The 16,629-nt window shown below is 34.7% G+C and overlaps 1 protein-coding gene across 16 annotated transcripts in view; it reads right to left on the reverse strand.

Annotated features, from left to right (window-relative positions):
• Positions 1-16,629, reverse strand: part of Zbbx (zinc finger B-box domain containing) — a 124,260-nt gene that overhangs the window by 23,743 nt on the left and 83,888 nt on the right. For all 16 annotated transcript variants that reach the window (XM_076932518.1, XM_076932528.1, XM_076932521.1 and 13 more), the window contains 3 exons: positions 14,492-14,781; positions 5,136-5,286; positions 2,006-2,122 (listed from right to left, as the gene is read on the reverse strand). In XM_076932518.1, coding sequence (XP_076788633.1) covers positions 2,006-2,122; positions 5,136-5,286; positions 14,492-14,781 — 558 coding nt within the window. The remainder of the gene's footprint in view (positions 1-2,005; positions 2,123-5,135; positions 5,287-14,491; positions 14,782-16,629) is intronic.

The raw sequence follows: 16,629 nt of genomic DNA on the forward strand, positions 1-16,629 counted from the left end.
CAAAATAAGACTTTGGAAGAATTTACAGTAACACCACAGAAACTGATTGACAACTGCAGATTATTGGCTATTTTGCTTCTTCCTGTAATGGTCAACACTTCTAATAAAGAAATCAACAAATTTCCATTATAACTTGTTTTTTATTTGATGTTGACATTGGCATTTGAGAACTTCTGGATGGACTCCTGGGTCACGTTTCTTGTGGCAAGCAGTGGCTGGCCTAGGATATGTGTTGAAACAAAGGGTTTTCATAGTAAATTACTCACTGATGCATCGGCCCCAGATAGATACCTAAAAGCATCTGGCTATTTACTTAGGAAGATACGTCTTTATAACTGAGTTCTCACAGCATATGTTTAATTTATTTTTAACAATACACAGTGACTTGAAACACAGTTCCTTCTCCCTGCCCACAAGGCAGGAAGCAGCAAACTTGAGGTTGCTTTTAAATTTGATGTGACAATAAGTATCTAATTATTGAACTTCAAAAATTTTATCATAAATGGATGGGCTGATACTAAAGATATTATTTTTGATGGTGAATCAACAGATATTCATGTAGAAAAAAATCTAAGCTATCCAAGGAAACATATTCATAAAGTTTAAGGCAAAAGAGACTTATAAATCATATGTGTATAAACAAATCATATGTAATTAAATTTCTGGCTTAAAGAGAGGATTTAAACCAAAGAAAATGGCCCATTTTGTCAATTATTCCTCCTAAATTGCAATCTCCCTTAGACAAGAGAAAATGGTCATGAATCCTTTTATCTACAGACTATCACGTGGTGTTAGCAAGGTATACACATCTGCGTTGAGCTGATTTAATTCTTTCATCTACATATTGCTACCTCATATAAAATACAGAGAAAACACAGATATACTATAACATATATGATGGAATAAGAGAAATACTATAACCTACTAGTGACAAATCCATCAGGAAAATACCCGTGATAGATATCCGATAGTGTTTATTTGTGCGCATATAATACAGAAAAATAAATGCAATCGTAATCTTTAAAACATAAAGTTCCCAGCATGAAAACATAGAGCATTAGATTTAAGATTAAATTGTATTGATCCTGGTTCTAAGATGCAATCTCAATATTGTTCAGGGACTTCACAAATTGGTACAAATAATCATAAGAAGATCTCTAAGTCTTCATTGGATCCCTCCTCTCAGAGCTTGGAGAATCCAATAGAGGAGTCAGAAAGTATCAGAGAGGATGTAGGACACCAGGAGAAAATGGCCCACTGAATCAACTAAGTGAGGCACATATGAGCTAATAGAATCTAGAGCAGCAAACATGGAGCCTTCAAGGGTCTGCACTAGATCCTCTGCATATAAGTTATGGCTGTTAGCTTGATGTTTCTGTGGAACTCTTAAAAGTGGGAGTGGGTTTGTCTTTGACTCTTTTGCCTACTTTTAAGATTATCCTCCTATAGGATTGTGTTGCCAGCCACAATGTGAGGGCTTTTGCCTTGTTTTATGTAATTTTCTCTGTTTGGTTGTTGGCTCTTGAAGGCCTGTTTTTTTCTGTGAGGATACAGAGGGTTTGTGGATCTTTGAAAGAGAGGAGGTTAGGTCAGGGAGCTTGGAGGAGAAAAAGGAGGAGAAACTATGGTCAGGTATATTGTATGAGAGAAAACTCTATTTTCAATTAAAATAAGAATCAAGTAAAAAGAACATGAAATATAGCAGGAAAACACAGTTGATATGTAGAGAACTTGTATAAATATTGAATATTGCTCAAAAACCTACCATATTCTGAGCCACATTTTTGATATAATTCACCAATGTGTTGCTGTGAAAAACAACTAGGAATATAATTTATCTTTGAGAGAAATGATGAGTTTACTTGTTGGCTTGATTATCTTCCTTTAGCTTTTAGTGAAGAGTATAACTGAACAAAATTTTCAGATGACTATAGCTTGGTAAGAATCAAACAATGAAACAAAATGAGCCAGCAACATGACACTACTGCCTTCCGATTGACTATACCTGTTTTTTCCTGTTGCATATTTGGAAGTGGATTTTCATCACTCTGATGATTGTTCAAGGCATCTGTACTACCAGCATACCCACTTGTGCTGCTCACTGGGATCCACATTTTGTCTTCTGAAATTTAAAAAAAATGATAATGCAATTTAAATATAAAGTAAGTTAAGTCCCACTTCCATAATGTTAAGGGAACACAGTAGAAGAGGACATGGAGAAGGACTATGAAATATTCTTATCCATATGATACACCCATTGCAGTCATGGACTCTTCAAGAGCTTCAGTTGTCTGCAGTAGGATTCCACAAGACTTCAAAGGTTATCAGTGAGTCACAGATAGAACAGGCACTCAGGCATTCCTACTCCTTCCTGGAAATCTACTGATATATGCTTGGATGATGTGGTTTGTCCTTCAGTTGTATGATCCTACATAGCTTCGATGGATAGGAACACAGTCACAGAGATAGTTCTGTTAAACTTTGTGAAGTAACAAAACAAAATGAAAATATACAAACTTGGAAAAGAAACTCATGAGAATGAAGGATGTCCAATTTAGTTTTATGTCAACTTGACACAATCTAAAGTCATATAGAAATACGTACTTTTGATTGAGAAAAGCCTTCCATAAGATTAACCTATTTTCTTGATTAATAATTGATGGGGAAGGCCCAACTGAATTTGGGTAGTGTTAAACCTGGTCTTGAGTTATATAAGAAAGCAGGGCAAGCAAGCCATAAGGAACATGCCAATAAGCAGTATTCTTCCAAGGCTTCTGCTTTAGTTGTGCTTCAAGGTTTCTGCCTTGATTTCCTGCCTTGATTTCCCTCAGTGATATGGAAGTGTAAGATGAATTAAATATTTTGCTCCCTATGTTTCTTTTGACCGTGGTGCTTTGTTGTTCTAACTAAGACAAGGAAGTTCAACATGGATAGAAAGAAGATAAAATAGAATAGTCAGTAAGAATAACCAGAATATGTATATGATATTGCTAAAGAAAAAAATTTTTAAAATATATCCCAACATATTAGAAAAATCACATAAATCCATTACTAATTAATTTTATTTCTACTAAGTTCCCAAACAATATTAATCTGAATTAAGGAACATTTACAGAAAAGAGCTATATTATGAAATGCAGCCTCAACTGTGAAATAAAGCCCACTGAGCTCCTATTTCTTAATAATAAAGACAAACACTATAAATATCAAAAGTATACACAGATGTTTATAGAAATAAAAGTTACTTTTAAAGTATATGACGTAACACCTTAAGATATAGTAATCTGTGAACAAAGATATTTCTATGTTTATGCTACTGAGATAGATCCCAGAGCTTTGTATTTACTACTGAATGACATGCAAAGCCCTCCAAAATGCATTTAGATATATATAGAGTCAAGACCTAGCACCACAAACAAAATAACAAAACTGAAGAAATAGAGAATCTGATACAATGTAAAACTACTGATCGTGTGTGGGGGAGTAGAATCGCCCTACACTGAAAAGTCCTGGACCTGATAAGTTGTATAAATCATTTAAGGAAAAATTAGGCCTAAGTGCCTGACACTAAAGACTGAGGTCCTGAATTTGTTTCCCTAGCCCTTGCTGTAAAAGCAGGTGTGTGAGACAGGAAAATCCCGGAGGATCAGTAGTTAGGTAGTTTAGTGATTCTATAAGCTCCAGATTCAATGAGAGACTTGGACTAAAAGAATAAGAATGGTCAATGAATAGAGAAAACACCTAATGCTGACCTCTGCTTTCTCTCTCACACACATACACAAATAACAGATAAATAACTACAAACATGAAAAGTAAATAATAGCAATAATAATAAATACCAATACTTCTCAAATCTGTTCCCAAAATTTGAGGAACACAATTTAACTTAATCTGTGCTGTCTTGTGCTATACGGGAATTTCTTCTTAACTGGAGTACTCCCTCCACAAAGAATTGGGGAGGCTCACAAAAATTAGGAAGGTAAAAGAAAATACAAAAAAAAAAAAAAAAACCCTTTACATATTTTGGAAAGCTGAAATTTATAAGACTCTTGAACCAAGGTCATAGAACTCTCCAAGGTCATAGAACTGCTTCTAGAGAAAATTGACAGTTCAAGTAGCCAAGAGGCCATTCCTGGATGGCTGACCTGCCTGAATCACTGAGAGCTACTGTGGTTTAGCAATTGCAGATCATCACTCATGCTAGGCTGATGATATTCAGTGATGACAAATCCATACACTGCCAAATGATTAGCCTTAAAAAAGAAAAAAAAATTGGTTTTCTTTATAAACACAATATGTTATCAGTGATTTTCCAAGTGTGTCCTCTGGAATTTTGGAAGTTTGTGCTATGTATAAAGAGAAGATGAACATATGGTGACTCAGATATTCTAGCCTTATATTCTCACACTTTATCTTAACAACATACATTCTTGCACTTAATAAAACTTGGAATAATGTGCTAAGTGAAATATGCTGGCCCACTTATATGAATGAGCTAATTATAATAAGAAAAATAATACAAGGTGAGAGAAGAATGCTAGTAGCTGGGCACTCAAGAGAAAGGTTAATGAGTTATGTTTAACAAAATTAGAGTTTTGTTCTAACAAGATATTTCCTAGAGACTAATGGCACTCATGTTATATAAGAATATGAAAATAAATATTATCACTATGCCATGCACTGAACAACACTCAAAAAGTAATTTTAAGTTAATTTTGTTTTAGCACAATAAAAACATTATATAAAGATTACAGAAGGAAACCAAAATTACATGTAAATCTTAGAAATTTAGGAGACCTTGGTATTTTTATTATTTGTTTTTATGACAAATGTTAAGGAACTATCCATATAATTCTTAGCTAATGGAGTAAATCAAAGAGATTTTGTCATATAAAATGAACAATGCTTTTAAATTCTTTACATGATCTTTTCAATATTATCATTTGCTTTTCCTTACATTCTGATATTCTCAAGTATGGCAACTCGCATGACTTCAATTATTTCAGGTAAACAAAGAGAAGGTTTTAGTCACAGAACAAAAATATCCACGATATTTTAAATGGTGGCAACTTTTATAATTGAGTTAGGATTTGCCTAGTGTAGCCCAAAGATCATGATTACTGATGAGAAGTTACCTGTGGATGTTATTTCAGAACATGAATGGCTCCCTTTTATACTTGATGACTGGTGGACATTGAGTCTTTCATTTTTATCAATAGGAAAGAACTTCTTAGGTCCTTGATAGCGTTCACTTACAGGTTTATTTCTGGGTGCTACTTTTCGTAACTAGAAAACAGTATTTAACACTTGTTAACTTTCTAGCTCATTAGTTATGCAATCATTCATTCATTAAGCAACTTACTATGACTTTGACACCAGTTTTGTTGCAATAACTTTCATGCAGTAATAAAGACACAAAATAATACAATATTTATATCCAATAAATATAAAAACTAGTTATAAACTAAAATTTGTTGTTAATCCAAGTAGATTGAAAGTTTAAAAAAAACAATTTTTTTGTGTATTCATTGTTTCATTTTCTTCCCTTAGTGCAGTGGTCTTTCACCTTTCCTAATGCTGTGACCCTCATGTTTTGGTGACCCCAAAACACAGAATTAGTTTTGTTGCTGCTTCATAACTGTAATTTTGCTATTGTTATGAACTACAATGTATATCTGATATGCAGGATATATAATATACTATCTCTATGAAAAGGCCATTAGATTCCCAAAGGATTCACAACCCACTTAGAACCACAGCCTTAGGCTATTTTCACATAAAGTATGTTGAAATGAGGAAACATGTACATATGCCTCTGAACTACTATTTGTGTTTATAAACAGAGTAAAAGATGAAGTAAAAGGCCAGTAAGAATAAATCTGATGTGATGGTGCATATAGATGAAACCCAAATTACTCCGATATATAGCTGAAAGCAAGTGTGCAAGAAATAGGCAAAATGAAGAGAAACAACTTGTGATGTTGATGTAGTCATAGCCTAGAAAATCTAGACTGTGTCCCTTGGAATTAATACCTATTCCAACAGCCAACTCAACTTTCAGATTATGATTGTGATCAAAAGACAAAAACAAAACATGAACTAAACATGTTGGCTTATACTTATTTTCTCAGCACTTAAAGAACACTGAAACAGGACAATTTCTCTGAACTCAAGGGCAGCCTGGGTTATGTAGTGTCTTAGTTAGAGTTTCTAGTTTTGGGATAATGTGAGGAGCCGCATTCGCCATTATAAGATGGAGCAGGCTTCTGCTTCCTGGTTCTTCACGGAAGCTTTACTTGAGAATGCGCCTGCGCATGGCGCGAAAACTGAGTATGACAATTGGATGAAAGATTTGAGCCAATAAGGGATCTGCACGTCTTCCAAAGCTCTATTTAAGCAGCGGGCTTTCTGAGCTCAGCGTCCTTCCCCTTTTCACCATCATGAGAGCTGTTCAATAAATGCTGTCAGAAGAATCCTGAGTGTGGCGTTCTCCTTATCTGCGAGGCTGTGCACTACAGGATAAAACACCATGATCAAAACAATAACGAAGAAAATAGTTTATTCAACTTTCACATCCACATCAAGGTTCACCATAAAGGAAGTCAAGACAGGAACTCAAACAGAGGAGAAAAGGAACTCAACCTGGAGACAGACACTGATACAGAGTCATGAAGGGGTGCTTGCTCCCTATGGCTTGCTAAGCCTGTTTTCTTATAGAATCCAGGACCACAAGACCAGCATAGCACTACTCACAATAGGCTGACCTCCCCCTCCCCATCAATCACTAATTAGGACAATGCCTTAAAGCTGGATCATATGGAGGCATTTTCTTGACTGAAAACATTTCAGATAACTCCATTTTGTTTCATGTTGATATAAGAATAGCCAGAACTTATAGTTAGCTAGACCCATTCTTTAATGTATGAATCCTAGGAACAAACAATAATTGATAAGCAAAACCTTTAGATAGATTTAGAAACAATGAGAGTGATTATTGGTATTTAATAATTCCATGAACAATATAATACTTTGTTCCAAAAGATTAAATACCATGAAGTGATTCTTATAACTCCAAACAAAGATATAGATGGCATTTAAACATCTTAAAATAAGGCTGGCAACCAGTAATGTCTACCATTCAGGAATCCCACTCCACTCTTTGGGACTTTGTTTATAGCTCTCCCAGATACTGATCAGCTCTAATACACACAGATTATGCCATTACCAACCTAAAACACATTTAAAAAAAAATCTTAGTTTAGATTTTGGAAATTTATAATGGTTATAATTTGTTTTGCATTAATTTTGTTTCAAATTCACAAAGTTTACTACAGACAGTTTCGGAACCCAAATAACCAAGGACCTCCAACTAGTTAATTTTCATTCCCAGTATACCTCAAAACCATAATCTAATAGGCAGTTCTACTTTACAAAGAGAGAAGTCCAAAATAAACACTCTCACACTTAACTTGACTTTTATGAAACATTACAGCCAAAATCATTCTTGATTCTTGAATTTGAATTTTATTCTTGAATATAATAGATTTCTACATGATTTCTGGCAAGGGAATTATCACTTGGCTAAAGTAAAACTTACAGTTCAAATCCTTGAATATCTGAATAAATTTTTCAAACTGTGAAGGACCAACTCTTCTGATGTCTAATCTCAAAAACTCTCATTATTGAGAGCAGACTCTTGGTGGTGCCTTCCTGTTACTCAAGTTCTTTGTACTTTGAATCCAACTCATCCCTAAGGCTGAACTAATCAATTCCTGAGTGAAGATACTCAATTTGAAACTACTACTAGCAGAAGATGAATTTTGTGAAACAATTAGTTTTAGTCTTACATGGAGTACATTCCATGTTGTTACCTTACTCACAAACTTCTAGGAATAATTGCTATTTAACTCACCATGAAAATACGAGGCCAAAAGTACAGTGTTCCTTAAATGAACACGACACTGTCTTAGACTATTTCTCTAGAAGATTGTGGAGAGTCACTGCTTACTTGACTTGCTAAAGGATGATTAGTTTAGACTGTTCCCACATCAAGATAGTTGGAGTAGCAGATTCTTTGAGAAAAACAGATGAATAACACTAAAAATTTCTCAGAAGCATCTGTAAATTTGCTAAGCATATTTTCTTGAAATTAGTAATATCTTCCTGAGCAAGTAGGTATGAGGCACTTTTGCTCTGTGATGAAAAATGTTACCACACATGTACACAGATAAACTGACATCCATGCATCCTGTGCTTGACATTTCAGTCTTTGTGAGCCCATGTGAGCCCTGCTATGTTGATTTGGAGGGCTGTACTCCAACCCCTCTGATTTCTACAATGTTTTCTCTCTATTCTGCTGAGTTCCCAGATCTCCAAGGGGAAGGACCCAATGGAGACCCACAAGTTAGAATCTCTCTTGAATAATGATTGGCTGGTGGCTGTGAACCTCTCCCATCTGTTGCCAGAAGAAGTCTCTCTGATATTGAAAGCATGGTCTTTTTGTGGGACTCCTAATAATGGAAGCAGGTCTCTCTCCAACTCATTTGTCTGCTCTTGAGAGTCTTTTGCTCCTATTGGTTTACCTTGTCCAGTCTTAATAAGAGGGGAATGGATCTGGTTGAAGAGGTAGGAGATGCCAAACTGGGATCAATTATTATCAATAATTAATCATGTTTTATTTTGTTATTGATATACTCTGGAGCACATGCTTTTACTATAATTTATTACAATCATAGTGTATCTATGTAAATATTTAATGATCTTAAATGTTTGCAAAGAATGTCATTTTTCTCTACGAATTTTCCATAATTAAATTTAAATATATGTTGAGTTAAGTTAACAAGTATAGTTATGTTTCATCTTAATATTAATTTCATTTTAAGAATTACCAGAAGCTATTTTTTTCTTGCAAAATGGGGTTTATTAAGATAATAGAAGATGCACTTTATTGTTTAACAAAAATATTTTAAATTTCTCAAAAACTTTACTATGTTCATTGTGCATGTGGGTTCTTCAAAGAATCAGTTACCAGAGTTTATTCACCATTATTTTCTGTTTTCTGAGTTTGCATTCTGAAAAAAAAATTGTTTTTCAAATTTTTATCACTAAAGGTATATTGGCTTCAAAAGTAATTGAGGGGTGTAACTCATTTACTTTTGCATAAGAGATTGAGTGTTTTGATTAAAATATAAATTCTTTAATTATTTGTTAAATTTGCCCTGAAAATCTTTCATGCCTGGTTTTCCTTGTTTTGCTTTATGAAGGGAAAACTATATGCAGAAAACAAATGCATTTACTATTAGTTCAAAAATGTTCATTATGTCTTCAGTCATTATTTTGTTACCATAGTAGATTATCGCAAACAGAGAAATTTGTGAAGAAAGTAAATTTTCTTTCATTCTGAATATTCAAAAGCTTAGGTTCTAGGGTCCATGTCTTTCTTCTCAGTGTCTTCTTACTCTACCATCCCATGGAGAAAGGTGGATGAAAAGGAAACACCAGAGACTTAAAGGTGTTACAACTTATTCTTGTAACAAACTTTGTCAAATGCAATACCCTTTCTACAATAACAACAGCAAGTCATTCATAAGGAAAGCACACATGACCCAATCAATGCATTGTACACTCTACTTCTTGACCTTAATACTTTTTGTACTGGAGATTATGTTTCCAACATAGAAACTTTGGAAAACACAACCAAATAATGGCAAGTGACATCTGTCTCTTTAGATTTCTAAATTCATTCACACTAAACTTTCATATGTCATATTTATAGAAAATGTATGCCTCTTTTCAACATTTTGAGTTATTTTAATAATAAATCAATGTAATAACAGTTTAAAATTATATTATTTTTCATATTAATTTAATGTATAAATCTTTGTATCTTTTCTCCCATATATCTAGAGTTGTGTCTTATTGATCTTTCTATATAAATAACAGCTTCTAGTGTTGGTATAATTTAATTTTTATATCTTATATCTTTCTTATCCTCACTATTTCTTTATAAGCACATTAAATTTACCTTATTATTGAGTTTTCATTACTTTTGTGCCAGGCCTGTGATTCATTGCTTTTCACTTTTTTCTTCCATTCATGATTATATGTTCTCTTGTGCTGACATGGGGTTATACCATAGTAAACTTATACCAGCACAGGGTCCTCAATGGAGGAGTTATAGAAAGGACTGAAGGAGCTGAAGGGGTTTGCAACCCCATAGGAAAAACAACAATATCAACCAACCAGAGGACCCCCTGCAGAGCTCCTAGGGCCTAAATCACCAACCAAAGAGTACACAGTGATTGACCCATTGCTCTAGACACATATGTAGCAGAGGATAGACTTGTAGGGCATCAATGAAAAGAGAGGTCCTTGGTCTTATGAAGGCTCGATTCCCCAGTGTAGGGTAATGTGACAGTGGGGAGGCACAAGTGGGTGAGTAGGAGGGGGAGCACCCTCATTGAAGCAGGGACAAGGGGTTTCTAGAGGGGAAACAGGGAAAGGGGATAACATTTAAAATGTAAATAAATGAGTAGATACACCAAGGCTGATCATTCTGCAATATACAATTCTCAAAACAAATTTTAGTATCAAGATAGTTTTTTTTTTTTTTTTAGAAGAGGGCTGACATTTTATTAAGAATGTTGATTCTAACTGCTTTTTTTCTCCCCCTCTTTTATTAGATATAATATTTACATTTCAAATTTTATCCCCTTACTGCATTCCCCCCACCACCCAGGAACCCCTTATCCCATCCCCCCTCCTCCTGCTTCTATGAGGGTGTTTACCCACCTACCCCCCTCTCCCCACTCCCCACCCTCAAATCCCCCCCACACTCAGTGTGCAGCCTTCATGGTACCAAAGATCTCCTCTCCCACCTATGCCCAACAAGGCCATCCTCCCCTACATATACAGCTGGAGTCATGTGTCCCTCCATTTGTGCTCCTAGGCTGGTGGTTGGTGTATCTACACATCAAGCAAGCTGGGCAGACCTGCTCAAACCTCTGAGGTCCGGGAATTCCATCTGGATGCAGTAAAGACACAGCATCAAAGGCTTATCAATTTGCTCTCCCCCCCCACTCCTCTTCTAATATCTCAACACCCATAATCAGCTTGAAGAAGCTAATGAAGACTCAGCGCCCCTATTCCGTGGGCTTGGGGACTAAGGTGGTAAATGTTGGGCTGTCCTTCTAGGGAAAAATAGTGGTTTTGTGGGAATAGAGAGGATTAGCTAGGATTTATTGCATAGCTATGACCTATTAGTAGAAATCTGTACAATTATTATCAAGATGAAGATATAAATTCTTAAATGGCATCAATTTACTTTGATTACAAATTTTAAGGTTTTCATTGGTACGAGCTTCTTATTGATATAAAAGTGAGATGAATATTGATACTCTCATAGGCATTGTACCAGTATAACACATTTAGGAATACAAGGCTTAGACCCAGTCCTTCTTTAACTCTTTTTAACTGATTTGAGATGGTCAGCCTGTGAGTTAAGGGACTATAGCAAATTCATGGCTTGGAGTTTATTGTTAGGGTGTTTTCTATGTTTTATTTAGAGATAGCTGAGTGGAGTTGACAGACAACAGTCCAGATTACCTTACATGGATAGTTGGTTTTCAAAACATCAGAAATCCACAGAATTGACATGACAAACATTTTTGTATTAATGTTCATTTTGATTAGAGACCTGTCTGCTCCTGACAGCTTCCTGTATTGAATTCTAAGAAGAAATTGAGCATCTTTGGAGTTACTCCAGTTGTGGTGAGACAGCCACTAGACAAGAATTGCCTCTTTCCTTCTACAGACAAATTACTGTCCGGAAAAGGACACACTTGCAGAATAGTCGACTGATTATATTTTCCTAAACAGAGTAATCATCCCTTAATAATTCTGCAGCACTAAGGACTGTCAGATGATCCTGGGCCAGAAGGTGGAAGAACAGATGCTCCAACGTTTTGTAGTTGAGGGAGTGTCCAGGTGTTCAGAGGTCTCTATAAATTGGCTAAGTTTTAGAAGCTATGCTTTGTGCTTCCCACAATTTTAGTTAACTCAGTCATTCTGTATTTCTGACGGGGTTGAAAACTTATAGCCTCATAGCCAATTCTGGCTATTTACCTTGAGAGAAAAGATTTGAGTGGATGGTCTGACATTCATCCTAAAGCCAAGAAAAAAGCCAGGTTCAGAACTAAGTGTTTTAGTTAGGATAGATGACAGAGGTTCTGGTTAGTCAACAAAATGATGGACTGGGTATTAGGACTATCTTGTACCTCACTGGTACAAATTGGCATAAGTATGCTCTAATTGTATTTTGAGAGAAAAGTTTCATTTTAACAGGAAGGGTGATGTGTAGGAGGAACTAAGGTGGGAGGAGTACTGAGAGGAAGAGAAGGAGTAAGAAGAGGAGGAGAAGAAGGAGAGGAGAAGCTAGGTGGTGAGAGAGAGAAAGAGTGGGGAGACAGGGAGGCAGATGTTCATGTATCTCCACCAGTCAAAGATAGTTGATATATGTAGGTTGGGTAGTGGGTTATATCTCTGATTGAGCAACACCAAACTTATAAAGCCTTTGATTAACATTTTAAAAAATGTAAATAAATAAAATATCCACTAAAAAAAGAAAATACGTTCAATACACCTGAGCCATCAAAATTATACTTTATCTGGATTTCAACAACTAGACACAACTGTGTATCCTACTAAATATTCCAAGACTACAAACAATAAATTTCAAAGTTGAAATATGACTCTAATAAATGTGGATTTCTTTAATGGAATAATAAAGGACACAATTTGTAAGCAGAACCACAGTAAGAAACCATCTGCATACACATTTTCTAGTAATTATTTTTTTTCCTGAGAAGAAAGAAGACACAAAGAGACAGATAAAGGGAGGAAGAAAACATGGTAATCTAAGAATTCAACCATCTGTGAACCTTTTATGGTCTTAAGCATGCTGACAGAAGGCACCAGACAAATATCCTCTAAGAAGTGGCCTTTTTGTTCCTTCTCAAATACATTTGATGTCAGAGTGCCACTATAGACATCCGTTCCCTGAGCCAGTTTCCACTGAACATCCTGAAGATAGATTAGCATAAATTCACTCTCCACAGAAAAAACGCATTCACTGAGTGTAGGATTCCTCCCCTATATTAATAGATTTATCAAACCATCATCATCACAATGCCCTGTTGAATGTGGAAAATGAATTCTTGTTTTTTTGTGTTTTTTTTTTTTCTGAAAATAGACATCATAATATACTGCTTACATCAGTGGGGCAGTGGAATGACAAGTTCATTTGAAGTGAGAACTTATATGGGAAAACTGCTGCTGGATAATTTTTGTGAGTTTCAATGAGAAAGAAATTAGGTCTATATTCCCCATGTACATCAGGTCATTCCTAAGAATGGCCACCATTAGTATATTATCTTTGTTTGGAAATTTCAGGAAAGAATATACAACCAACTGGATAGGTACATACAGATCTGTGCAAAATTATACCTGATTCAGTGTTCCATTTCTTATGTCAGATATTTTATTGACCTGGCCCAAATCTACCCAGGCTAGTTTTCCATCATCTTGCTGCACGTGAGGTCATTTCTCTTAATACCAGATCCATTCCTTGGTATCTGAGCAGATGTTTTAAGAATCTGGGATTTTGAAGACGTCTCAGTTCCAGTTTCATATTTCAAAGACACTATATTTTTGGTAGAACAGTGCAAAAACAAACAAACAAACAGCAAAAAGTCTGTCCCAAACCAAATGATCATGGACTCATTTCATTCTCTCACATGTTTTAGTTTTTGTTTCAGTTTAGGCTGCTGAAAATAACTTTAAAATTAAATTTTAAGAACTGTAAAAAGGGTGGTTTATCTAATTCCCAAAAATTTTATTATTAATAATCATAACAACAGAAGAGTTCTACTATGTAGAATATAGGTTCCAAAATATTTTAAAATTTGGCATGAGTACAAAAATGAGCTTCTTTGTTTGCTGCACTATTTCCTCCTTAGTCATATTCCTGAAATCATGACTTGCTTTACCTACATTAGAGACAGTGGTCATTTTCTCTACATCTTAACTGATATCATTTCCAATAATAAACATACTGATGTATATATATGTGCATATGCATATATGTATATTTTTACTTATATATGTATAAATATGTATATATATTGTAGAATACATTATATTCTATTCTTAATAAGTACATTTTTTGCAGTAGCACTTTTATTCTTCATAGGTCTATGTGATGTATCATTTGTCACAAAAATGCATGTTAAAGTGGTATTTATCTTATAGGAATTTGTCATATATAAACCTCTTGTGTCTGTTTCCATATGAGACATTCTGTAGCTATCACCTTAAGAGGCAGCACATTTCAACTGTAGTAGAAAATAACGTTTTAGTATGTAGTAGGCCAAAACATCATGTTCTCAGGACCATTTTTATAAATTATTAATGCAATAATGTAATAGGTATTTACCAGTGGTGGCTTTGTAGTTTTTGAATCATCCATGTTGGGCCTCTCATTTGGATTACTGCATTTCAAAGATGTGTTGGTGTCTTGAGATGAATTCTCCTCTATAATGGATGTAGAAAAATCTATAGTTGGCAAGAAACCCTTGCTCCCAAGTGACAGGCAGGAATCAACAGAGTCTTTGTTATTTTGGGGGTCTATATTTTTCTCCGTTTCATTTTTCTCAAAAGGGGTGGTTTCTTCTATTTTTTTGAACTCATCAAAATAAATACTAGACTCCAGAGTGTTGCCAAAATCTGTGTTTGAAAAATCCATAAATACATTAAAATTAATTGATTATATTGTTCAAAAACCAAAAGTCCAGTGGTTAGGCTCTCCAGTGTCTTATGTATAAATATTGTTTTATCAAAACCTGTTTATACATTTCCATATTCTACTTTATCAGTTAAAATTGTGCTAAAACAAGGCAAAGGGAATCAACTATATAAAACAGCAGTAATGAGGGGACAAAAAGAAAGTGTGGCAGGAATATATGCTGTACCAACATACAAAATGAGCAAGGCAGTATTAGTTATCATCTCATTATGTGTGCCCCAAGTCTCCTCATTTAGATCATTGGTTTTTACTAGACTGCAGACTGGAATCATCAGCTGTTCTTTAAAATTGTCAGAGTATAGCCCGACTTCAACCAATTAGACTCTGAAGTGAAACTCAGGCAATACCATGTGTCATTCCCTCCCATCAATCTCTGTATGTGACTAATGTGAAGACAGTGTGGCAAAGCACTGGGCAAGATGCTACAAGGATTCAAAATACTTTAAAGATTTTACCACCAAATTACTTTCACTTTAAAATACACTAACCATTATTTGTATTGGATAGTGCTTAAACTGTTCAATTCTTAATTTGTTCCAAAATAATTATCTCTATTTAATAATACATTATGTAAAATAGTAAAGAATTTAATTAACACTTCTCTGGTATAAATTTTAGGCTATAGCCCCAAAGTGTTGCTGTCACTACCAAATAATTATATAACATGAGGAATATTCCATATAATATTCCTCATATGAAGATTATCCTTAAAACTGCTATAATTAATAAAATTGACAAACATTATGAGAAATGAAAAAAACACATATATATATATATATGATGTACTTCTAAAAAATTAGATAGGTTGTAAACATGGTGTAATATCAATAATAATCCTATGCTTACCCCTTAGAAGAATTCAAATATAAAAATATATGATAAGTTAAAATAAAAGATGGCATGTGCATTGAAAAGTTTATAGATAATTTAAATAATGTTTTACAAGACCAAAAGATACTACAACTGAAATCCTTTTCATAATGCTCTGTAATAAATCTTGTTGGGAGTACAATAATAGAAGTAAAACAATGGGAGAAAATATGTGAAAAAATACATCTGAGAATGTGTACATTCTGAAGCATAGACAGAACATTTAAAATTCTATAATAGAAAGGCAAACAACTAAAATGGATAAAATGTGAATAAATATTTCATTAAAATGACACAGACAGGATATATCAGAGTTTATACAAAGATATCATTTGAAGTCCCATCATTGAATCCTCCCCAACACACACACACACACACACAGTGAGAGAGAGAGAGAGAGAGAGAGAGAGAGAGAGAGAGAGAGAGAGAGAGAGAAACATACACATCTTCATACTCATACACCCCAAATCATATACAAATGGCAAGTAAATATATCGAGAAATGTTAAATATCAAATTTCACTCTGGAGCTGGACATTGAAACCACATCAAGGGTCAGTAAACACTGCAGCAAAAGGAATTCTTTTTTCCAGTGGAAATGCAAAATGTCTCAGTACTTTGGTAGAAAAAAAGGTTGTGGCTTAGATATGAACTGTAATCCACAGGCTAATACATTTGGACACTTTGTCTACAGATGGTTTGGGGAGGTTATAAAACTTTTGGAAGGTATAGCCTTGAGGGAGAAAGAACATCAGTAGGGATGGGATTTGAGATTTTATAACCTGTCCTGACTTCTTGTTTTTCATCTCCCTGTATATTGATGAAATGTGATGATTTCTGCTCTCCTGACTGCTTGGGAACCTGCTATCATGCCTTCCTTGACACAATAGACTGTATTCT

Source organism: Arvicanthis niloticus, chromosome 4 (genome assembly GCF_011762505.2).
Source record: "Arvicanthis niloticus isolate mArvNil1 chromosome 4, mArvNil1.pat.X, whole genome shotgun sequence".
Lineage (NCBI taxonomy): Eukaryota > Metazoa > Chordata > Mammalia > Rodentia > Muridae > Arvicanthis > Arvicanthis niloticus.